At 33.2% G+C, this 26,079-nt stretch overlaps 1 protein-coding gene across 1 annotated transcript; it reads right to left on the bottom strand.

Moving 5' to 3' along the window:
* Positions 1 to 1,115: 1,115 nt before the first annotated feature.
* Positions 1,116 to 25,820, bottom strand: LOC148607455 (matrilin-1-like). Its single transcript, XM_088543822.1, has 9 exons — positions 25,582 to 25,820; positions 20,856 to 20,874; positions 13,696 to 14,280; positions 11,208 to 11,279; positions 6,190 to 6,249; positions 5,147 to 5,710; positions 4,481 to 4,513; positions 3,038 to 3,613; positions 1,116 to 2,708 (listed from the first exon to the last, which is right to left on the bottom strand). The coding sequence occupies exons 1-9, from the start codon at positions 25,630 to 25,632 to the stop codon at positions 2,701 to 2,703; spliced, it is 1,968 nt and encodes a 655-aa protein (XP_088399948.1). The 5' UTR covers positions 25,633 to 25,820; the 3' UTR covers positions 1,116 to 2,700.
* Between the last annotated feature and the right edge of the window lie 259 nt (positions 25,821 to 26,079).

Genomic DNA, 26,079 nt, shown 5'->3' with positions numbered 1-26,079 from the left:
CGACGAGTGCAAAAACCGTTGTCCTTCTTATCACTGAAATGCATTCAATACATATAGGAAATATTGTTTTGAATACAAAAATACAAACGACCCTCGTGATTACAGCTCTTGAATGGCATGAACTTATCATTCCCCAAAAGGGCCTTGTGAGCTTTTGTCATCAATAGGCGTCAGTCATCGTTTTTCTCCAAACATCTTCTCTGAAACTGCTTCAAAGATTATAATGAAAGTATAAATGCATCTCAAACAAGATGCGTTTGGATTTTTTATCTTTAATCTTTTGAGCTTGGTCGTTTCACGGACTCGTTAATCGTTAAGGTATATCCATTTGCATCATAAGATTCGATTTGTATAACTCTACCGGTGCACCTGGTCCATGCTCCAAGTTTATAGTGGAGCCCAGTTGATCATCTACATTTGTTTTTTTTTTTGTTTTTGTTTTTTGTTTTTGTTTGTTTTTGTTTTTTTTTTTTGTTTTGTTTGTTTGTTGTTGCTTTTTGTTTGTTTTCTTGTATGTGTCTATTTTTCCTGCCTTGTCTTGGTTCCCTGGAATACCCTTGCACTTAAAAAAGCAAAAATGGTAATTTATGCTTTTAACTCACTATTCATCACTATGAAACTTTATTACTCTTGTGGTCGCCTTCACAAAGAGTAAAAATTTACGACGTCATAAAAGTAGGTGCATTGTGGCGTCATAACTGACATATTATTGTTAAACGCCTTTGTTTATAGTTATTCATTTGTTCGGTAGGTTGATTGATTGATTGTTAGTGTTTAACGCCCGAGCAGTAATATTGCAGCTATATCCAGGCGATGAACGTTAAGTGGTTGATGAACACGAAAAGATAATGAAATGGAAAATGTGACAGGACACAGGGATAATGGGGTCGACACATTACGATTGCCACTGGAAATAGGGAGAGGTGTAGGGTCGGCAAGTTGTTTTTTTTAATCAAAACTTTCCACTGTATGCCAGTTGTCTCATCCTATTGCTTGCCTTTTTTTTTGTGGTAATTTTCGATGAATTCTTTTAATTTTAATCAAAACAAATAGTATATTTTTCACTCAATTACAAGATGTTAAAAGCGTAAAAATTAAGGCACAAGAAACGACCCTTTTTCAAGCGCTTTGGTAATTTTATAGAATCAACATATAAAAATAATACATAATAATATAACGATGTAACATTTCACACAACTGTACAATAAATAACATTTTAAAGCTTATATAAGGTTATCGCATATTTAACAGCTTTATAAAAGCGATTTTCTCCTTTCTCTCCCCTTTAATTCTGATCGAAATCTAATCAAATCAAAGTAATTGGTGAGGGACTACTATAATAATACCTAGTGACTTTAGAACGGATTCCATATTGCTTTTTATCAACATATAAGAAATATTTCTAATTTTGGAACAGGTTACACGAACATAACCTCGAGGCAGTTTATTAAAAAAAGTATTAACAGGTCCAAACAAGGTTAATGAGTATAACCTGTTCAAAAATTAGAAACATTACTTATAACTAAATTTTTAATAGATGACAGTCCATATGTTACTAATTAATTGGTAATCAAAACGGTATCTTGTTTGTGATTATTTGAATCGCGGAGAGTAGACCAAACAAAGTTAATGACGTCATAGTAACAAGCCAGGTTATACAAAATAAGTCGGGTTGAACCAACCAATCAGAAAGCCAGTTACCAATTAAATTAAATTATAAACTGAATAAACGTTGTCAATACGTTTATCGTCCTTGCGAGACCCGATAGTGTAGTCAAGGACGTCAAAAACCCCCTTAGTTAGTCAATACGTTCATATCACAGAGAGTTCAACTTTCACTTTTACTGTCATATCACAAGAAAAATGTATTCAATGACAATATTGATCACACGATGTACGTTTAATAAGCAGTACTAACAGAAGTCCTGTAAGGCGGAATATTAGGATAGTTAAAGTCGCTAAAGGCCCTAAGTATTTACAGACCTAATAAAAAAAACTTTAGAAATTGGATTTGATCAACTTGGCTTTACATCGTTACACATTTACACTCTTGTCAATTTTGAAAACAAATATTACAATATAACATAAATATAACTGTTTTTGTATCAGTATTGATCAACGGATTGTTGACTCGGACCACATCGTCTGTACGGATTATTGACTCGGACAACATCATCCAATAAATAAAGCACGAATTACATAGCTTGTATTGCAAAAATAGTCTTACAATCGTCTTGAACGGGACATTGTTTTTACAATAGTATTGTAACACGTATAATATAAGCATATGTACATTATATTTACAGATCGCATGGCAATATACAGTAGTTTAATCGAGGCATTGATGTGGTTTTGATCTTAGATCAGTAGTGATTATATACAATGATACATGAAAGACATTTTATTGGATAACTCTGTCAGTTGAAGTCACGTGATTCCCTGAGCGAAAGCAAGTCTGTTTCTTGCACTTGTCCTTGCTATATATAACGACAACACGGATCCGGTACATGTTTGAGAGTTAGAACACGGCTAAGCATTCGACTGGCCTTCTTGGGATTTGTAACATACACATAATGTTCCTTGCATTCTATTCATTCACTCATTCTCCTTCATTTATACATCGGCACTGTTCATGTACACCAGAATATCAGCTGGTTTTTCTTTGGACCCTTCTTAACACTCCTATCAGCTTGTGCTCCCTCACAATTCTGAAAAAAGGTTGAAAATTGTATCATTCCGAGTCAAAGTTTTGAGAAAAAAATATATTTAAAACAGAATGACATTTATTGCGTGTTATCTTCCGTTTTTATTTTGCCTTTTATGACATTTATGTGTGCTGATAAATTTTATGTATTGAATGTACATTCTTTCGTCAGGCAACATATTTAACTCACGACTGCATTAAAAAATCGCAAAACAATAAAGTATTTCCAAACGGATTGTTAAGATATTAAACTATACACCAATCTCAAAAATAATGGCTTAAATAAAGAAAACTTTGTTGTTATTCTCATGATTTAGGCATGATTTCACTTACCATCACAAAGCGAATCCCATAATCTCTGCTTAAGACTTTTAAGTTCGTTGTAGTTGCTGACTTTAAAGAAGTTTTTAGAGTCCCCGTAGGGTGAGTCTGACATCATCATTAATTCTTTTTGTGGCTCATCATCACCGACTTGTACAACGTATACTTCAATTCCATGTATCCGTGCTTTCTTTGCCTCTTTGAGAGCTTTCAATGGTGCATCTAGATTACCATCAATGATCAAAATAGCTATTTTTCTAGCTTGTCTTCTTCCACCGTGTCGAGAACTGAAAGCAGATCTGCGCATACTTTTGAGCATCTCTCCAAAATCGACTTCCTGTTTTTCTGTAATGGCGGCCAATGCATCTTCTTTTGTTGTCATGGCTCCTAAAGTAAATCCAGTGCTGGACTTTGATTTCGCATCGCATTCATCACCCGTCATAAGTCCGACTTGGATCTTGTCTTTATCGATGTCCAAGTCGTTCATTAAATCTTGAATAAAAGCCCTAACTTTCTTTGTATTTTTTCTGCCAGCGTTTATACTATCCAGGAAGAACATCAAGTCTGCTTCTTGTCGTGATCCACAAGCTGCAAGATAAAAATACCAAATTAAGCCAAAATTGTAGAAGATCAGATCTGATGATCAGATGCGCGTCTAAAAAGATATGAAAATCTCAGAGCTTCAGTCACAACAGCTGGAACTTGTATTACTTGCAACAGTCATATTTTTTTGATTTCTTAAAATGAAAAACAAACTCGATTTTAAGAACTTTATAAACTTTTTTGTTGATAGATAAAAATAAACTTTAAAACACTTTACACAGGTACGTCAGGCAAACACTTTTGTAATGCAATGATTATTGTCTGTCTTTGTATATGTTTGGAAGATTTATCGACGCAGTCGGTATATAGAGTCGGTTTTGACATCACGTGACATCCATGATGCTTTATCATGGCAACCTACCTGATGTTGCTTACAACCTCGTATTTCATTGGACAAAAGTGATAGCAACCGTGAAATTTAAGGAAAACGCTGTCCGAAATATTTCAGTCACTTTAAATTTTAGTATATTGTGTAATAGGAAATAGTTTTTTGTCGTAAAAAATAGATAATTGAAATAAGAAACATAGCATAGTGATCACACAGTTTTAATCAGATTTGAATATTAACAAAGCGAGAATTTGTGTCGGCTTTCTTTTTTTAAAGATTCTACTTGTTTTAAGATGAAGAATACCTTTTTGTTGTACATTATAATGTATATCATTTCATTTACATAAGTATGGTTTTTCCTGAGGTTTTTTGCAAAAGTATTTATTTGGTTTTACACCATTGTGGTTTTTCCAAAGGTTTTTTCACCTCAGTGTTTTCCGCGTGTTATTTTACTCTTATGTTGCCTAAACTTGTAACTTCTCATACATATGTACTCTGAAGACAGGTAATATGCACATACTTACACATATCTGAAACTGTTATGGCTGGTTCAGTGACTGAAATTGAAAGAAATGAATTACCAAATATTTTCACAGACTGTCACGGTTTGAAGTTTTGAAAAATAAAAAATACGAAACATATTTAAAGAAATGATTGAAAAGTTTGATTCAAACATTTTAACTTAAGCATTTGTCATTATCATATCAAAATGGCAGATTTATTTTGTATTAATTTGAAATTATGCCCACTATTATAACATACATGTGTTAATGTGCAACACATTTCACGCTAGACGATTTGTATAACAGTTTAAAAAATCACAGTTTAAATTATTAAAAGTTAAATGCACAATTGTAGTCTAGACTATTTGAATTCTAATATGAATGCACCAAAATGCATCTACAATTTTATTACCTTATCTTAAAATGAACCAAACGAATAAAGGTTTTGAAGCGAGTTATGTATACGCAAACATCTTCCTACTCAATGTATGATAAAAAATATAGTGCATTTTAGACTAGGCACTGGAACTCAGACTTTTGTCTGAAGCAAAAACGTTTTGTTAAGGACGGCATTTCTCAAACTCCTAATAGCGTCTGACTGAGAAGGGGAGGGATCGAACGTCTGTCGCTGCGAGAATTGTCTACAATTTTTACTTTATTTGCTAAAAAATATATTCATTTAGTTACCTTCACATGTGTTGATGGCTACTTTAGGCATGACATATTCTAAATCATCAAATGTCGGTAGAATATGTTGGTAGGTGTCGTCCTTAGTACCCGCGATGGCACGCATTTCCTCAATGTTGACGTCACCAATACCGACCGGGATCAGAGTTATTCCTGCCTTTCTTGCCACATGTGCCTGCTTTTTGGTCAGATGGAGAGAGGATGTGGGACTTGCTGTTATGATAATTGCAACCTGAGCAGCATTATGTCTTGAAACACTTCTTCTGAACGATTTTGTTCTGATGTATCTAATAGCTTCATCCATTCGGGTACCACCAGCCGATTTTTCCACTTTATCCAGGGCGCGAACCACTTCTTCTTGCGTCTCATATTCAGGTAAGTCAATCAAGTTCTGGACCTGGTCACTATATAAGATAGCTCCTACTCTTGACCTGTTCTGACCAATCACGATAGTTTTAGTAATGCGTTGAGCAAACTCTAACTGCTTGCGAAACTCGTGAGGGCGAACGTTGTTCGAGGAGTCGAAAGCGAAAACCACATCGGTCAAACCATCACCGTAACATACTGAAACATAAAATGTACAATGTAGTTATCTGTATATAAGAATCGTTCATAATATTTTGATTCTTTCTCTGTGGCGTTTAAAATGATTCCGAGTGTTTTTATTTGCATTGGTGTTCATTCAAACCATTGTTTATAATTATGCTTGTCGTCTGCATATTTAGAATAAGTACCTTTATTCATTTCATGCGTGGTCAATATATATATATCGCTGCTGATGAGAGGTTACTCCTTGAAACACGAAATTTACAATATATAAAACTGGTATTTTTTGTAATTGAAGTTTGCTGGAATGTAAATGCATATGGTTTATATTAAAAAAAGAACTTCTAGTAGTATTCTGAAAACACTTTAGAGAATTTTTTTAAATTTCAAAATCTCCATTTTTATGATGACACACCAATTATTCGATGTTTTTAAGACATGTGATGTTTGGATGTACATGCGCTATCGATCCTAAACGAATATGAAAAAAAACTTACTTCGTTGAGCAGCAGCATATAACGATTCTGTCGTGGTTGAAGGAGTAGTTGTGGTTGTAGCTAAAAGAAAGAAACACAAGGCGTTAATATTATGACATCCTAATCTCTACTTTAGTCTCATTCTTGGCACCATTAGAATATACATGTCGTAAATCTCACTGTGAGATTTCTGATACAACTCCGATAGTATCACTTCTAATTTTATCTGCCAGAAATGTAATGGTACCATTGAGATAAACAGAGAGATAAGTTGTATGAAGAATATGATTTTAACGAAGACTTCGTGATTTTATCATTTAACAATCTTTTTTAGATTTGCTACCATGTCTTCCCTCAGTTTGATTCAACAATACAATTAGACACTCCTCTGATAGCACCACTAATTGACATCTCACGTAACCATCGGTTACAATAGAAGTGCTATCAGAGAGCTGCATGCGATAGATAAACCAGTGTTTTATTCAAGAATGAGGTGAAGCAAGTTTACCATACTACATACAGAGGCAACACAACGTTTCTGACGATGACCATACTTTTCCTCATTCTGAATTGGAGGTTAAACAAACCAGGACCTAGCTGGTTTCGCAAAAAATATGAAAATGGACCGTGATGCAACTGCTCGTGTTAGAGGCAATAAACACCCGTAAGAATTTAAGTTTACAGCACTTCTAGTGGTTAGCTCTGATAAGTTATTATAATAGAAAGTCTATCTTTATTCTAAAAAAGGTCTTTATCATTAATCGGCTGCATTCCTTTAAGACTGGGTTAACGATATTATAGGTTGTGTCATTGCAACCCTTTTCATTGACACCAGTGCTAATTTTATCTACACGTAATTCTAATATAAATCTATTCATTAGATATCAGTTTCGGGAGTTACACATTACGTGTACTAACTAGGCATACCTCCAATAGATTAATGTAATTTATGCAGAAAATTGTTAAGTGTTTGACCATAAAATAGTCTACAGTCAGGGGAATCTGACCCAGCTTAGTCATTAAACTATCACATCAAACAAAAAGAATTATATTTATTTCTTCTTGTTATCAGTAGGGATATCTCTCTATTCAAGAAGCATGCAATTTTAGTTCATTTTTATACAATGAAAAATGTAAATCGTTGAATATTTTTTTGGACTCCCTCTTAACTTTGAAGAGTTTGGTACGGTCCGGTCAAATTGTGGCAAACAGTCTACGGGTATCCGTCTGTCCATCTGTCTTTAACACTTGCGTTTGGTTCGAATATTTTACCTTCAACTAAGGTCTGGTATATTTAGTATGAGGGTAGCTTAGCAAAGCACATAAATCTCATGCATAAAACTTAGATGAAAGGTTACTTAAGTTAACATTTAGAACTGAAATAGCATGTAAAGAGGTAGTAAATATAATTCTCTTAGTAAATAAAACATTTGAACACAGGTGGCCCTTTCTCATGTAAAAAAAATATCAAAATTAATTTAATTAAGTGTTATCTCGTTAAATAAAGAGTTTTTATTAATCTAAATGATTACGTTTCATTAACCAGGTGTGCTATCAGGTTTGTTTTCAGCATGTGATAATTTTATTGATGAACCTATTAGTTTGACTCGAAACCTTTAAATAAACTTGCATTTTATCATATCAGTATGTACATGTATCTAACTAAGTCGAAAGATACCCATGGAGGTAGACATAATCGCAGCGTGATTATACATTGTGTAAGTCAGATCTGCATCCTTATAGGAAAAATGGACATCTATTCCTGAGTATAGAGCTTAACTGATCGAATGGTTAATCGTTCTGTTCCTTTATTACAGGCAGATTAATTGTTAAATTTAGATATTATGCAATGGAGTACGGGAAATTTCGGAAGGAAAATAACAACGTTAAAAAGGGCAATATGCAACAGATTGAGTTGGCTCTATTTGTTATCAATCAAGAGAAAGTAAATCCGTATTACAAGTCGAAGTTATTTGGCGCCAAAAAAGAAAAAAAGGTATAAATGCAATCAAATTCATTGCTTTTGAAATATGCCAGATGGCAAATAGACAGTAAATTTCTGGTGTTCTAAAACGAAATCTTATATTACAAGTAAAGTATTTAACCATAAAATCGACATAAGTCTAGGATAATGCGACTCATTGAAGTAATTATTCAATTACTTCAAACAACTCAGAATGTATTAAAATATACTTCCATTATCGTTCAATTCAATTCATAATACGGAAACAAAAATAGCAACACCGTCTGGTAAAACGATTGCTAATTTCATGCTAACAAATTTCGTGAAATTATGTAATACATTTCATCAGTGTTTTGTCTATTTCATTTCTTGTTTTTGTCTGTTTAGATAAATGATGAAATTATTTGAATTGTGTTATTTCCATTTCTTGGCAGATATATTTTAAAAAAAACTATTTCGTAGTACCCAGCATGAAAACTTCTTTCCTTTCGGTAAAGTTGTTTAAGGTTGAAACCAATCTCCTGCGCAGAAGCTCTATACGCTATTCCAAAGCTTTACATTTCGAGACTAGAAGCAATAATTCAGGAAGCGGTTATAGGACTACACAGGAAATTGGATTTAAACGTTCGCAAAATTAGAATGCACCGGTCGTCTTGGAGGTTTGAATGCGCGTCAGTTAAGAAGCATGTATGATTTATGTACTTATAATGTTGCCTAGCAAGGCGATGTTTACAAGTTAAAAGTTACATCATTGACTTTTTTTCATAAAAATCATATGTATATCTATTGTCGTCTGGTTTTTTTACGATCGTAACCATTGCCAAAATTTACAACTATTGCGTCATTTTACGTCAAAAAAAACCGCAAGTAAATAAGCCAAAAGGTATTTTATACATTTTATTTCCTTTTTAAAATGTTCCCTGTACTACTTAATTCTGACCTAATGCGGTATGCATATATGTACATGTAGGTATATAGTTCGTATCTATGTTTGAAATCTTCTTAACAGATTTTAGACTGTCAATTCTAAAATAGAGGTGCAATGAAAATGCCCATTTGACTTTGTATGCTGTCGTGAATCAAAATGGATATTAACTTATTATTGGAGGTAGTCCACTTTAGGTTCCGGGAAGGGGGCAATGGCATGATTACAATTTTTTTGTAATTTTGACGCAATATGATGAGTTTATTCTCCGACATTTTCATTTCAGTGTGTTTAATAATGAGGCTGGGTTCCTGGCCCCTGGGTGTCCCTGAATTCGTTACTATCAACATTAAACTCAAATTGACACCAATTTTCATGACCATAATTTTTTATATTCCGTAATTCATAAAAAAAACTAAAGTTTGGGTCTGTGGCTGTACCAGTGTGATTGACATCAAATAGAATGTTATTACTTTAAAATTATTTACTGTATTCATACGATTTGATATAATTATCAAGTGAGAAATCTCAAAGACATAAAGATACATACAGACTTGTGGTGTGGCGGTCAATCATTCAAAAATAAGAACACGAGTGTAAACAAGTCACACCTCGAGTCACAAAGTCTCGTAACGAATATCTTTATGAACGTAAGGTTGTGACATACAAAATAAAGCATCCTTGGGTAATTTTATCCCATAGTCATATCATAATTCATGCGCAAGGGATTATGAAATACATCTAAAAGGTGATGTTGGGGCATTATCATATATATTGATTTGATAGAATATGTATTGGTATATTTTGTGCACAACTATTGAGATATCTTCTGCATGGTGATTTTTGGAAGCGTTAGGGCATGACATATTTAATTTTCCAGTTGCACAAGTTTTCAAAGGATGAAGTGGCTAAAAAGAGAAAGGTCGATGGCCAATTCATAAGGGAGAAACTTCGTATGTATCTTAGCGGAGCATGAAAACATAATATATTTTCTATTCCTCAACCTTAGTCATGACGCCAAATATGTAAGACGTCCAAAATTAAGGAATTGATTTTGAGGGAAGTTCTTTTTTCCTTATACATCAATACTGGAAATAAATAACGGTTGATAACTGATCCAAGTTGTCAGAAGTTAAGTTGAGTCAAAATATGGATGGATTTGCATTTTTCCCCCAAATTCTTTTCATCTTTATGTTATAAAAATGTTAAAATTCTATTTATAATGCGAACTTGTACAAGGTAACTTATTTCATTTATATTTTTTCTCTGATGCAATTTACATGGATATTGATAATAGTTTCGCCACTCAACACTTCTTAATTCGAATCTGGTTAAAAACATTGAAAATCTCTCTCGTAAATTCCCTTCGTTGCACAACTGATGCTAACTTGACGGATAAATATGTCAAATTTATAGAGATTGTAATAAACAGTAGATATGATTTAACCACTTGCATATATTTGATGAAAAAACATTTTTAGGATCATAAAATTTTATTTCAGATCGAAGTACTTTTCTGACAAAACATGATACCTTTAAAAACGTGTAATATTACATCATTTAAGATTACCTTCTTAGAGATTAGGAAGTAGAGTGGGACCTTGGTTTACAGGGTTATCAAAATGTATTATATAAAATCATTTTTGGAACGAAAGTTGCAGTATCTATTCAATAAAGACAGAAATAGATATCGTTTTTAATTTATAAACCACATCAATATCCTATTCAGCTGTTCATCTTGAATAGTTCAAACCGAAATATGTTTCTTTAAATTCCTTGGATAAAGGTTCTTTGAAATTTTATAATTTTCACACTTTTTGTAAAGTTCAGTAGCCAAAGATGTTTTTGATAAAACATTATTTAAAACATATCTGCCTCCGCAATATTTATATTTAAGATAGAAACCTGTTTACATATTTCATCAATACACATTTTTCATCTGAAGGGACTGTATTTTTATAGATTTTTTTGGCATATCGATAGTCTCAAAAACTACAAATGGTTGACAAAAAATTGACGCATATGTATATGTACATGTATATGTATTTGCATATGCATATTTTCTTTTAAGCTAATTTTGAGCTCCCTGCTTGTGCATTTTAACTCTTTGAACTCCCGGTACGTATTTTTGTTATATTGTTGTACACTTACTTGTGGGAGTGGTGGTGGTCGTCGTCGTCGTTGTCGTCGATGTTGTTGTTGAAGTTGTAGTTTTTGGTGTAACTGAAAGAAGAGAAAATAATGACAACAATAAGTTCTATACCTGTATAAATACTGCATGCATGTATCCCAATAAAACAGAAAAAAAATTCAGTTATGGCACGTATTTGGTATGTAAATATTAAAACGTACTTTGATAGATTAGAAGGGTTTTGATTGGTGCTTCCAATCTTATTTATGGTTCTAATAGGACAATTTAAAACTATTTCCAAGTTACAGAAAAGAGAGCGGGGTGTATCCTGAGATTCAAGGAAGTGAGTGCGGTGGATGGGTTCCAGACTATCATTGGCTCATTTTTCTTTTGGCCGAAATTTTACACAAAGTTAACCAAAAATTTCCATGTCAATGGAGATAATTCCTAATGTTTGCAAATACTTCTATTTAAGGGCGGAGAAGTAGGTCAAGAATGATTTCTAAAACAAGACGTATTATTGACAAGTGCATATCCAATTCAAAGATATTACGTACTCAAGTGTTTGTACAATGATATCCTTGTTTAAAAATACATTCAGCGTATCTGTCTGGTATATAAGATCCATGGATCAAAATTTATACTCTTCTATTACTTTTCCGTTCAGATCTAATTTAGCTTGTTCTCAAATATAATTGAGTTCGCGGAAAACCAATCAAGCGAATAGGACCGTACTAAATCGAGGCTTTTGACAGATGAAGAATTTAATTTGCAATTTGCCGGCAATTATAACGGAATTTCTATCTGCTTTCAGATTGATGTCAAGGTTATGGTGGTAACACAAAATATGCATTTCATAAGGAAGTTTAAGCGAAGTATTCGACCCTGAACGAAATAATAATCCAAGGTTTAGAGGCTAAAAGATAAGTTATGTATTATAATCAAATGAATTCAAATTGAGAAAATTTTAGATCCAAATCTTTGCTTTGTTGTACCGGCTCCTGTGGGACCTTCATTATCTCCATAAAGGTTAAAAGGTTAAGAAAGCATACTTATAACAAGAATAGGTATGGTGAATACGTAAAAGAGATAACAACCCCACCTTAGCGTACATTTGCAAAAGGAAGGTATGTAATAACGATTTTAAATGAGTCCAGTGATTTTTCAGTCACGAACATTCGCAGTAGTTCTATATGTATCTTGCGGCTTTCAAAACCATTCGACAAAAAGAACACTTTGGTTGCTTGGAATTATTTAGGTCTCAATAAAAAAACATATTGCTGAGGGTTTCACTATCGCGTTAGGAGGATATTGTCTCAGGTGTGAGTGTACTAATGTGTGTTCGCCAAAAATCACATATTTTAATAATTGTCTTGCAAAAAACACTTTCGACGAAATTAAAATTCGGATCGTTTCATAAGGAAAGGGTTAACATTCGGGAGGATAGAACGAAGTTCTAAGTAACCTTAACTTAAAACTTAAGTAAGCATAAAAAGTCAATTTGACGCAATTTAAATTTACAACACCATAAAATATGAAAATAGTTTTGACAAATATGAGTGAGTTTGGTTCAATATACTTCTACATCACTATTCTCCTTATCAGATATGTTGAACAGACCCATATTAAAATTTATTACCTTTGCCAGTAAGGTGTGTACGGAAACTTACAAAGGTCTTTGTCTTTGTGAAATGTATGAAGTTTTGCCTAAGGTCTTAAACAACTAGTTATATTGATGTACATCTACTAACACGTGTCTGTTTGAAGTGAGATAAATTGTTGAGCCTTTTTTTTAATTTGGCTGGATTACAGGACTAAATATGCTAATAATGTAATTTATCTCGTAAAACACTTGTTTTCAGATATGTGTTCAGTTGCAAGACTTTTAAATTTACCATTTTTTTTCGAGAAATGTATGAAACACTTCTAATCTAGTCAATTTGATATTTGAGGTGTTGAAAAAGATACATGATTCTCAAAATGTTTCTTAAGTGAAAGAAATTCTTTTGATGTACATGCTTGACCTATACACATCTGCACAAAAATTGTGGTCGTGTTTACAATTCATCTTGTAATGCAATAAACAGTATTTTTTTGTAACTAATTACTCCCACCCTAGCGATAACTATGTGATGTAAAATGGCGCTGTCTGTCCCGTTACGAGGTTTAAACTTATAATAAGTCTGTGTCAAAAATACCGTTAATGAAACATTCGGGATTAAGCCAAGATGAAATAGAACGCATTTATTTTTTCAAATACTTAATGTTTTAAGGAGTAATCAAAGGAACCAAGGTTCTAGCAGAAATCAAAAGAATGCAATACAGGGACAAAGACCATGGAAAACACAACAAAGGACCTAATATAATTAAAATAATACATACAAAGTAACAAAAGTAAATGAGCAACTCGGACTCCACTAAAAACTGGGAGCATGGACCAGGTGCACCGGTAGGGTAAGATTTCTTTTATAAAAAAACAATACTCAGACAAAACTGAGGAAGTTTTACCTTTACATGTCTGGACAGCCAGGACCTTTCTAATGGATGTAAGCATGTTGAAACTCTTGACCAAGAACATGTGGTCTTCTGTTGGTCTGCTAGCGATCATCATCAACTCCCGAACATAGATCTTATCTCCTACTCCGATTGATATCATTCGGATACCCTCGTTTTTGGCTTTGATTGACTCCCAGATGGTCCTCAGCGTGTTGCTCGACCGTCCGTCTGTCAGCACGACTATGATGCGAGCAACCTTATTCTTGTCCCGGTGGTTGTGTTTTCCGAACATGTGTTTTCTGGCGTACTGAATAGCTTTCTTCGTGTTCGTGTTATAGCCGCGGTATTGTCTTATATCTGCAATGGCGTCCATGAGTTTTTCCTTTTCATAGAAATCATCCAGTCCAATGTCTTCTCGTATATCGTGGCTGTAACTGACCACGCCAACTCGGGTCACGTTTTTCCCAATGGTGAACATATCTGTAATGCTCTTGACGAATTGCAGCTGTTCCCTAAAATGAGGACCCCATATACTGTTGGAAGAATCTAACAGGAAGACGACGTCGGCAGGTTTGTTACCACAGTAGTATTCTACTCCTTAAAAATAGAAAAAAATGTTTAAAAAAAAATTTATTCATACACATGGAAAATCTAATTCAACAGTAAAAACTTCCTCATTTTGTCAATAAAGTTCTATGGCTGGAACTTATTCAAAATATGGATATAAGTATAAAGTTTAAGTCCCGACCGATTCCGATTCGTTTATTAGAAACATGAAAAGGAACCTGTTGACTTGTGCAATATGTTTGATAGTCTGCTGTGCTCTTTGGAACTTAGTCATTTTTTTATCGCACACAAACTCACTAAAGTAGTACATTTTTATCTTACGCCTTTGTATTAAGCAGTATACAAAGCAGGTCAACACCCTTATATTTACACCAAACGAAACGTTTTGGGCTGGTGTGAAGTTGCATATTAAGTCGCCATTCACTTTGACACTGCGTTGAATATACACATGTATGCATATTTTACCAAAATTCTAAATCAAACAATCTTTCGGTTAGATTTGTCATTACTGTCCGTCAATATATGGTAGAGTATAGTTATTCATTCATATAGATGCATTAGTTAAATGCTAAAAAGTCGTCTTGTGCGACATTCTGATAAGCTTTTGATATTAACTGCAAATTTACATGACCCAAGTGTAGAGTTATTTTAATCAATCTTGGCAAAAACTTAAAACAGCAAGGGTTTGTAGATTCATCATTTATTTTATTTTGGTAGCTTAAGGAATGCCTATAGTTTGTGTATATTCAATAGACATGGTATCGTCGCAATGAAGAAGTCATAGTCTTTAAAGTTAGCTTAAATGAAAATCTTTGTCAGTATACCAGAACAACGTCTAGGAGTCCTATATTAGTTAGAACTATCTGATTACTCCAGCATCCATAAAACTTTCAATTGAATGTTGACCCGATAATTTGAAAATAAAACAATTTTCATTGAGTATCTGTCCTAGAATGATTATTTGAAGTGTATGTCAAAGAAATTATATTGTAATTAATTTTACCCAAGGATACCGCAAATCAGGTCTTAATCCCTTTGATTTGGCAAAAATAGTATTATTATTACATGTTCAAAATGTATTTGTAGTTTTGTTGTGTGTGTGTGTCTTTCTATCGTGTCAATCGCTCTGCCTGTTTCTTACAATGAATAGCACATTTGTGTTCCATGTTCGTATCCTTGAACTGAACTCCCACGTGTTAAATTATGAAATGGAAATTTTTATTTATTTCATTTATTCACCGAAACTTTCAACGAGTAAGAAGCTTTCTATAAAGTGGATTTTTGCTACTTCATCGGATGGATAAAGGATCTCTTTTTAAAGATGTTTTCTTAAATATTTAACCGCATTTAGTCTTTATTTAGTTAAGCAATAAATGTAAATTTATTATAATTGATGATCTTTTGTCATAGATTGTTATGATATATTTGATATATGTTCTCATGGCTCAGTAGCACAAAGGGTCTACGAAGAGTAAACTAAATGCTTAGCCAAATACGGTGTCCTAGCGTTAAATTCTGGCCTTGACCAGTTCATTGTTTATATAAATTGCCTTTCTTTGTCAACAAACGTTTGTCGAGGTAATCCAAGAAGACAGTGCTCTAGAACTAGAGTACTCGTATTTGAAATGGCCCAATTTGTTTATGAACCACAAAAAAATGGAGTTTACAAGTTTCGTTACTTATTCCTTCCTTCTTGGTATTATAGACTTTATAACTCTGTTGGCCGGGTTGCACTGGTACAAATCGGCTTATAGAGTTGTGAATGTCGGGCAGACGGGCGGGGAAAATATTTTCGAAACATTATTCTCATCAACTACATGTATAAATCACAGTCCCTAGATATTGGGAACGCAACTTCAGTATGGAGTCCTACTAGTACATGTATATCGTGGAATGCGACTTCAGGTAATCCCGTTTACGACAACTCAACCAATTCTGTCTTTGACCCATTGTAAAACTTACTTGTATGTCTATGTATATCTTGGACGAAGCAAATAAACGTGAAATTGTTACCTTACATTCATGACACTACAATTCGACACAGCGGACCTTTTTCTTTCAATTTGACAGCTGACCATAAACTTTAAATATCTGAAAGCATAGCTAAACACACCCTGTTCTTAAAAATTCATAAGATCAATGAAAATAAAAATTTCATCTAATTAGCGTGTAAATTACCCCACTAGATGGGCATATTCCCCAATCATTCCCTCTTGCTATCAGACAGATTTTATATACCGCGGTTGTCTCCGCTTGAAGCCTTTCATCATTGACATACCAACGTACATCTTAGACGTATAGTAAGAGACCCAAGAGTAGCAATCATGGCCATGATAAAGCAAAATGTCAAGGGCAATGCTAATTGTTTTTTCACCATTAAAATTTCTCGTGAGGTAAATTCTACAAATGTACTTCATAAGGTCACATTACCTCAAATAACTTATCCATTTACTAAAGCAACTTGATAAGTTCAAAAGAGGTCTGAGCTGAATACACATACATCGAACACATCGAATAAGCGTGGTGTACCAACTACGGAGGTATCTCCAGTTTAGTACACTTGGGATATCACTAAAATACAATGTATTCACGTTTTACGTAGAATATTTCAGGAATGTTGAAGTGCATGAATATCGCTAAACTGTGGGCACAGATTCTCCAAAATATTATTATAAAAACATAAAGTACAGGTTGAAAATGAAAACACTATCTGCATGTATTTAAATTAAAGATGTCATTGTTTCCACCCCGTGCAGGTCCGGGTGTTAAAAGAATAGTCCTGCAGCAGCGCTAAGCTTGTCGTAAAGGGCGACTAAATAGTGCTCAGAACCCTAGCCGGGTGCTAGGGCGCTCTGCCCACAGAGCAACTGGGTTGTGGGCCCCAGGTGGTGGAATGGGGTACCCCTGGCGTGTTACATGCTGGGGTTGTCAGGCTATATTACGGAAAACCTGAGCGCAAACCATAGTGGTGTTGGGAAAGATACCACGTTCCTCGCACGTTAAAGAACCCAACTGTGGTATTCTCCCGGGGTAGGAACCATAAAGCTCCGCCCCGACCTTACCCATTCCCCCTTTTTCTAGTGGCAATCAAAATTTGTCGACGCTATTATCCTTGTGTCCCATCCTTTTTTTCATTTCATCATCATTTTACGTTCATTTTGCCATCCATTTCATGTTCATCGTCTGAATATAGCTGAAATATTGCTGCTCGGACGTTAAACCCCAACAATCAATCAATCAATCAATCAATGTTTCCTCCTAATGTGACGGTCATGGTGAATGATTTTCTTTTGACAGTATCGTCAAATTTTATTAACATCCCTTATCATTTTATCCGTGGTTAGGAATATTATTTATATAAACATTATGTTTAAAACTTATTTTTACTTTATCGTGCTCATAAAACGCAAGAAGAAAATTTATCTAGAAGCCGATCTGAAGTGCTATTATGTGTTAAATAACTATAATAATAACTCATATAAATGTCTACCACTAAATATACCCCGTAGATTTTTTAAGAGAAGGCATCGACGTATATTACAAACAAGAGGTAATTCATCTTTCCCCGTCCTCAATTACCATGCTTTTTGGGGGGTCTTGGGCCTGTAAACTACAGTGTAATCTCCTATTATAGTCTGGACAAACTAGCCATCATATTACATGATAAGTGACAAAAATTACACTTGAGATTGATAAAAATTTATACCTATCCCTTAAACCACCAACCATTATCTTAAATTTCTAATCTATAATGAGCCCAATTCCATGTGACTTTATCATTGTCCAAGGTCATATTGTATATAACAGCCGATATATACTTATTGATCTACTGTCAATCGATTTAGACGACAGTTTTTGCAAGGCGTCTTTGAAATTTTTATCAAATTTAGAAATTAACATATGCATTGAGCACTGTTACATTTACTTTTCGTGTAGATTTTCATTTAACTTATGGCGGATCGGGATTCCAGAGGTCGGCATCTCACCTTTAAGTTTAAAAAGTAAAAAAAAAAATAGCAAACAATAGACAAGAAAACCGCCCCTTATAAATTTCATGATCGGACCCCCATCTCTATTTTTAGAGTTCTTGATCCACCCTTGTACCCACCCTTGACCTTCTGTATACTCTAATCTCGACAAAAAACATTTATAAATATCTTTAACAGCAAAACGCAAAAGGTGTAATATATTAAATAGTTCTTCAGCTAAGAATCATGCAAAATGTGATTCATGGGTAAAAAGCCTACATATTTTTAGTTTTTTTGTTATTTTGATTGAATTGCTGTAGTAAACAGGAACAAACATTCAGTTTTTCATACAACCCATGTTCTCAGAAGATAAAAATTTATATAGAAAGCACTGTAGATTTCAAAATTAAGGGAGATAACTCTCTACATGACACTCTAATACAATAGAATCTATTAGATTTTCAATTTGGCAGGTTTGAACGAATAATTACACATTTCATAGTACAGACCCATAACACAACGTATTACAAAAATAAAAATATGTAGCCTTTTTGGGGGGTGTATCACATTTTTCAGATTTTGCCCGATTCTTACAAAGACTGCTACTTAAATATTCTTGTCACACCTCGAGTAATAATTCTAATTAACCCTGGATTTAATAAAAAAAAATAAATAAATTAGGGTTTATTACCACTTGCAAATCGCGGTTTTACTTGATATGCAAAATCTCCAAATCAAGTATAAATCTTATACCCAATTTAATTTATTCATTTAAAAAATTCCTCTCATTTTCTCACAATGAGACGTCAGCGTATTAAATAGTTAAAATTGACACATTCCTCTGAAGAAGTTACAGCAGAGCTACGACGGATGAAAACCATCCACGGTATACGAAAATAATATTATCAAATGTAAATTAAAGCAGGTTAAGATTACCTATATACCAATTTTATTCATGAATACGGAGATTAAATCTATTTAAAAGCGAGGAGTTTTTCATCCATTTATTTATTATATTATAGTATCCGCTGTTTTATCGACTGAAGATATTTTACTTGACCCTCACATTTCAATAAAGATGAATTCATGCATTCGAAGGAGGAGTATAATATTAAATCAAATGCGGTATGGAAGTGAACCTGAACTCGAAGTATCAATTTGTAATACGTTAAATAAATGTTGATTGTTACTTGTTTGACGACTGAATTGGTTTAAACAGAAAGTCATTATTTTCATAAGTTATTTACAAATATGTTATTTTAACAAGCGCAATGACCCGACGTCAACCAAATTGAAGGTCATGCAAATGTTGAATTTAAACATATTTTATATTGTTAACTGTTTTTTTAAGGCCATGGACGTAAATTTGATATAAATTTGATTTTTTCGTCTCTCCCGAGGTGCACTTAAATAGTTAAATTTTCGTTTTTCTGATAAGGAGCAGCAGGCGTCGCGCCTCATGTAAGTTCGTGTTATGGGGGTGTCTGAAATAACGAAAATGACCGACGTTATCGCAAGCACAATACGGGTGTTCTAGGAAGTCTCACCGCATCATCACCGATGTAACAACATAGCGATGCACGAAATCGAGTACAAGTAGCCACGTCCCTCTTATGTATCATCTATAATCATTTTATTATTTAAGGAATGACTAATATTTCATTTCGGTCTGCGAAGCAGTTTTTTAAGTGTGCACCACGGGCACTGAGGTTTTTTCAAATAGACCGAAACAATATAACAGTCAGTCTCGGTCATCATTTTTCTAGCCAGACCATTTCCCATGACCTTATGTCGAGTTTTTATTTTATGCAATATTTATTTACGATATTCGTGGTCTTGCGGGTGCGACTTCAACAAAAAGGGGTAGTCCATCTCTCGGAACTTCTCTAGAATATTGGTTTCCTTGATTCCTCTTCCATTTATATCCACAACAGCCTGTCATACTTTTACCTACTCCTCTTCATTTAACACAGAACAGCAAAACTTACATAATATGAAATTATATGATGATGCATACGAACATGAATAATATCCATTCAGTCGAGCCAATGACTTAAACTACATGTACAGATGCACTAAGCGCAGAAATCCGATACTTTAACAAATAGCAGATTACGTTAAAATGTCAAATTCTCGCCATGGAACGAAATCTGTAATTGCCAATATAGGCGTAAATGTTGTCTACCTACATTGACAGTTATTGAAGAGATGTGTAAGTTGCCAATTCATAGACAAGAATGATTATGTAATACGTGATTAAGTATAAGGCAGTCTAAGATTCAGGCAAAATTTTGAAAAATCTAAAGCATACAAAAACCATCCAATGTGATAGTTCATTGTCACTCTAAGTAGGTGTTAGCCATTTGAGTTCTGTATTGTGCAGAAATGAGAACTTTTTAAGATAAAATAGACAATTTCTGTTTAAATGTTGTTTGTGCTTTTTAAAAAAAAATTTAAAAAAATCATATTGTCTGCTTTGAAATTATTTCTTCTGCGATTCTCATCACTGGAAAAAATTAATTTCTTTCGATTTTTTCATTGTGCTAGATATCTGACGAATTATATTCATTCGACGCCTGACCATTACAAAGACAGACACTCAAGATTAACTAACTGAAAACACTATATAATGCATACCTAATTCTTCCTGTGATACCTGTCAAAGAGAGAGGAAAACAATAAATTTGATGTAACAAAAATAATAGTTAAACGATTTATGATTGCAATATGGTAATTACCATGAGTACAGCGAAAGACAAATATGTTATACAAAACTTTTATACGACTTGGAACATAACCTTGAGTTATTTTGTTCGAATAATTTTTGTTTTGTTTTGTTTTGTTTGTTTGTTTGTTTGTTTTCATATTCGAATTTAATTTGACACAACGACTTAAAGGGTTATACCCCTAAAACCGTTTGAAATTTCCTAGAGAACACTAGTTTCATTGCCTAGTTTTGAATGAATGTAGTCCATTCCTGATACCATTTAATATATGATCAAGGGCGGATCTAGGGGGTTCCGACACCCACCTCCCAGCCCCACTCTGTTGGAACATTTTCTTCGTGAAAAATGGGGAGAAAATCAGCAAAAAAGTAGCCTGGAACCTTGTTTTTTTTTCTTCAACCCTCCTACGATCCGTCACTGTAGCTGAATTCAAAACCGAAATATTTCAAGGTTAAATGTAGAAATAAATTATTAAAATACTAAAAGCGATTAGTTATAACGAGTTATTCAAGGACAAGGTTTAAGTTCAGGAAGGGATATAAGAATTTAATAAGTGGAACTCCTAAAGTATTTGTTCAAGGACAATATTTGTAAGAAATCTTTTTAAAGACAAGATTTAGTCCAAAAAACACTCAATATGGCTATCTAGGTTAAAACAAGTATATGTACTTAACAAAACTGTAAAACTGTTAATGTTTTGTATAATACGTAAGGGAAGCTTGGTCTATATGTACCCGCATTTTAAATAGTCGGATAGTACAAAATAAGGATGGGTCGACTGGGTATGAAATACTGTTTGAAACGTAAAATTTGGGATGATGGGGAGAACTGTAAAAAAATTCTATGCCTCAAAGCTTATGAAGGAGCATGCAGTAAAGTTAAAGGAAAACTATACAAAAACAATAAAGTTTAAATTCCACAACCAAAATAATTCACAATACAAGATAAGCAAAATCAAATCAATCAGACGAACGCAAAGGCAAGTTGACCTAGACCTAAGGCCTTGAAATGGGAGCACCGTCTGTACCGATATGATAACCGTTTTATGTAAACAATGTTTGAGTCAACAGTCATAAATGTAGGAATGCATCTCAACTAAGTTATAAGTGACCGTTAAAGTAACATCACCCGAAACCTGCAGTGTATGCATGTATGTTCCTAATCTAACAAAGATATACTAATTTCAACACTTAAAGTGTTTCCCGTTTGTAGTGCTTCTAAAGTAAACGAATTGTTGATATAGTGGTTGTTCTCTTTATCTAAGTGGTACATTTATCACCCTGTGTGTTTCGTTTCATAACACCCTTAGATCTTGTTTCCTTTTCAATTAAGGATCCCATTTGTATAATTAGTAAATCTAAAAATAGATGTCAAACCAAAGTGTGCATGGCATCTGGAAGTTCTCACAGCCAAAAAACTGTGACAACTAATTTGCAAAATATGATACAATGTCGGCATGTCATGGCTTTTTTCCATTGTCGTAAACAAAGGACACAAAATAGCTTCCGCCCACATTTGAATGCCTAAAATAAGTCACGCACAAAGGAAGACGAAAAATGGTCATTTCTTTTTAGAACATCTTGGTAATATATTTTAAAATGAAAGTAATAAAATTGCATTTGTGATGAATACGATATAAATAAGAGTTGAATGTATATTCAAGTATGGATACAGAGAAACGAAGAAGATATCTCGAAAATGTAGATGGAATAACGCTTTTAAAATCTAGATTTCATTCATACAACTATTTTTTAAATATATAATAAATAAGCTTAGTTGAAGAAAAAAAACCAAAATACATCTTTGAGATGATTAAAAACAAGAACACTAGACGTCAAAAGAAAACTTCAGTGATAATATGATGAAGGTGAAACCTTTTAACGCTCCCGAAGAAACATTAATAAAAAAACAAATTTGATATTTTTTGTCGGCTGTGATTTGGTGATTTAAACATATTTTATTTAATAAAAAAAATTGAATAGAATTGGATAGCAAGGCCTCTCCATACAAAACAACATACGCAACATGCAGATATATATGTATAAGAGTACATTGATTGATAAACAATTTACTCTAAAAAATAATGAAAGTAATTTTCTGTGCAATTTAAATTATAAATGCATAACTTTTCCATTATCTTTAAATTAAACTTTTTTTTAGTATATTTTATTAATATACATTTTTTGTAAACATTGATGGATAAAGTTCAAAGATTGAAAATTGTTAACTCGATCTTGACAAAAGAAGTATTTTTTCTGCATATTTCATGTTTACTAGACATCATTCACCGATCCCTTCATTAAGGATGATTGAATTGATTTGAAATGATTTTTAATATCTAGCATCAATTAAATTAAAGTGCATGATAAATATATCATTTATAATGCTTATGAATAGATCAATAAATTAGTATTTTTTTTTTTTATAAAATCAATATTGTTATATTTTATGAAAAATTAAATGTCTGTAGGCAATATAATGTTAAGGTCTAAGCAGACAGACTGCTGTGACCTCCTGTGGAGAGCACAATAATTGCAAGATAACAAGAAATGATGATTATCTTCAATGTGGTCCCTACAGTGCGGACAGTTTTGGTTATCAGTCAAGTGATGAAGAAACAAATGTTGATTAAGATTGCTTGCTTCATTCCTCAAGCTCTGATTTGACATATTATACTTATAACCTTCAAGTATGGTAAATTTTGTAATGATATATATTTGTCCTCAAGCATTTTACTAATTGTCATGGTCCGATATGTCTATTCGCCGAAATGTCCAGCATTCATAAGGAATTATTGGTCGTCATGGTCCGAAATGTCTTTTGGTCGAATCGTCCGGCACTGGTTAACATTATGTTTCTTATAATTTGCGAAACGTGTTAAAAGATTTCTTTTATTGCATTTAGTTTCACATCATTCTGTTTCTGTTTGTATAGTTAAATTTTGTTTTATAACGATTTGATTCATTTTATTTAATTGATTCGTTTCGATTCTTTCTTTTATCGATTATTTTCGTTTCGTTTTGATTCGTTTTCGTTTCTCAATTTTTATGACCCGAGAATAATGGGTAATATTGATTACATAATTTTCGTAAACATTAAGGCGCCATACTGCGGACTATAAGGCCAACCCTATCTTGAAAAAAGCTATGATTCGATTTGTATTTAATTATCAAAACTAGGAAATATTTTCCGAGACTGGTTTGGTTCTCAATCACACACATACAAGTAAACGCAAATGAAGCTGCCATTATGCTGTTTTTCAGCTCCTAAAAATGCAGATACAAACCGGATATTGATGCTTTTTGTTGCCATAAGTATTCAGAACCAAGTTGATAATACAAGCATAAACGTTCCCTTCGGGAGCATACAAACTAAGTCAAAAACGGATATACGTTATTGGTTCGATTGTTGTGATCCGAAATGTCTTGGGGTCGTTTTGGCAATCGTATGGAATTATGGGTAATGGTATTTTCTTAAACATTTGAGCGCCTTCTGTTGACTGTTTTGACAATCCATATCTTGGAACAAATATGATATGTTTTGAACATAATCAAAAACGCTACTAAGACTGGTTCTGTTCTCAATCACACTTTTCGAAGTGTACGAAAATGAAGCTGCCATTATACAGTTTTTAAGTTACCGAATTTACATGCACAAACCGGATATTGATGCCTTTTCTGCTCATTGGTATACATGACCCAGTTGATAATACAGCCATTTACGGTCCCTTCGGGAGCGTATAAATAATCTAAAATCTTGAATTCGTTGTTTTCTAATCGTTGTCAAGTTGTACTTAAATTGAACAGTTATTATTGACATTAATGTGGTTTTAAATATATTAGTATCATAGCAAGCACTTTAAAAATATATCAAAGGGATAAATGATCTTCTTTAAGGCAAAGAGGTAAATACACATGCATGCATATTCATATACAAGTAATTGGTGTCACCGATAGAATAGAATTTATTTTCATCTTACAAGTAAATGAATAGATCAAATCATGTACCAATTCATCCATTATAAACACTTCGAGCTCACATTTACTTTTGTTCTTTATTTTTACCACAAACCCCATTTCCATACCATCCAGCTGGATTATCAATGATCATTTTTTTATCATATCTGACTGTCACCACTACAAGTCTGAAGATTGATTGAATGCACTTTAACCCGTATTTCAATATAGGGTATCTTATCTAGTCGGTTAGTACCAGAAAAAATATGTCAAGTGCACGTGTAACTTTACGGGTATTTCTATATACATGTACATGTATTGTATTAATTTATTATTATTACATATATGATACATTTAAAATGAAGTGTTCGAAGCATAATAATTACACCTCAGAATATACCTACAAAAAATATCAAGTAAAGAAAATGCCCCTGACATTTTGCATTTCAAGGGGGTAATGATTTAATATTTCATTTTGTAAACACGTCTTTTTATGGTAATATGCTGTGTATTAGTTTATATTACATGTATCTACATACATGCACTTATTATTGTATTTCATTTCCATGTCAAAATGCTCTAATGTCATTCAAAAACTTATAAATGTGACAATTCAAAATTTAAAGTTTATCAGAAATATAATTTCATGTTAAGTTCTGTCATAAATAAAAGTCAACTTACCACTAGATATATATGCATTAAAAACACGGTTATCTTCGTGAGAAAATCCATTGTTAACTACAAATACTTCTGTCAAGTTAAAACTACACTACAACTTTCAAAATTCCTTTTAACTTGATAAAATATCCTTTTTATTGTGTCCCACTTTAAATGCACAAGTTATCTCGACAATTTATACCGTACAATTCAAATGTAAATTCAAAAAGTGTCACGAAGTATTTTAGCAAGAACTTTATATTAACTTTTCATTATATGCTGCACCGTGTATTTATACTAGCAGTGTAAAAGGCTACTACTACAGAGGCGGAGCTTACCAACCACGTGACAAAAACATGAATGAATGAAGTGAATCACATGGAAAAAGTCGTGGGTTGGAATCTCATCTGTATTTGGGTATCTGACATAGTATTTGTGATGTTTTATAGGCCCAATTTAATGTTTTGATGCATGCTGTGCATCTACATGTAGTATGATAAGCGACGTTCTTTGATTAAATAA

Source organism: Perna viridis, chromosome 9 (assembly GCF_037379345.1).
Source record: "Perna viridis isolate PV_CMFRI_1.1 ecotype Kerala chromosome 9, ASM3737934v1, whole genome shotgun sequence".
NCBI classification, from domain to species: Eukaryota; Metazoa; Mollusca; class Bivalvia; order Mytilida; family Mytilidae; genus Perna; species Perna viridis.
The sequence above is the reverse complement of the archived record's forward strand: the minus strand, read 5'-3'. Positions and strand labels throughout refer to the sequence as shown.

Coding starts and splice junctions, on each gene's coding strand:
- LOC148607455 (XM_088543822.1), bottom strand. CDS start 25,632: ATGGATTTTCTCACGAAGATAACCGTGTTTTTAATGCATATATATCTA. Junction 4,514..5,146: donor AGCCATCAACACATGTGAAG/GTAACTAAATGA, acceptor TTTCAATTTCAG/TCACTGAACCAGCCATAACA. Junction 3,614..4,480: donor CATAACAGTTTCAGATATGT/GTAAGTATGTGC, acceptor TTTATCTTGCAG/CTTGTGGATCACGACAAGAA.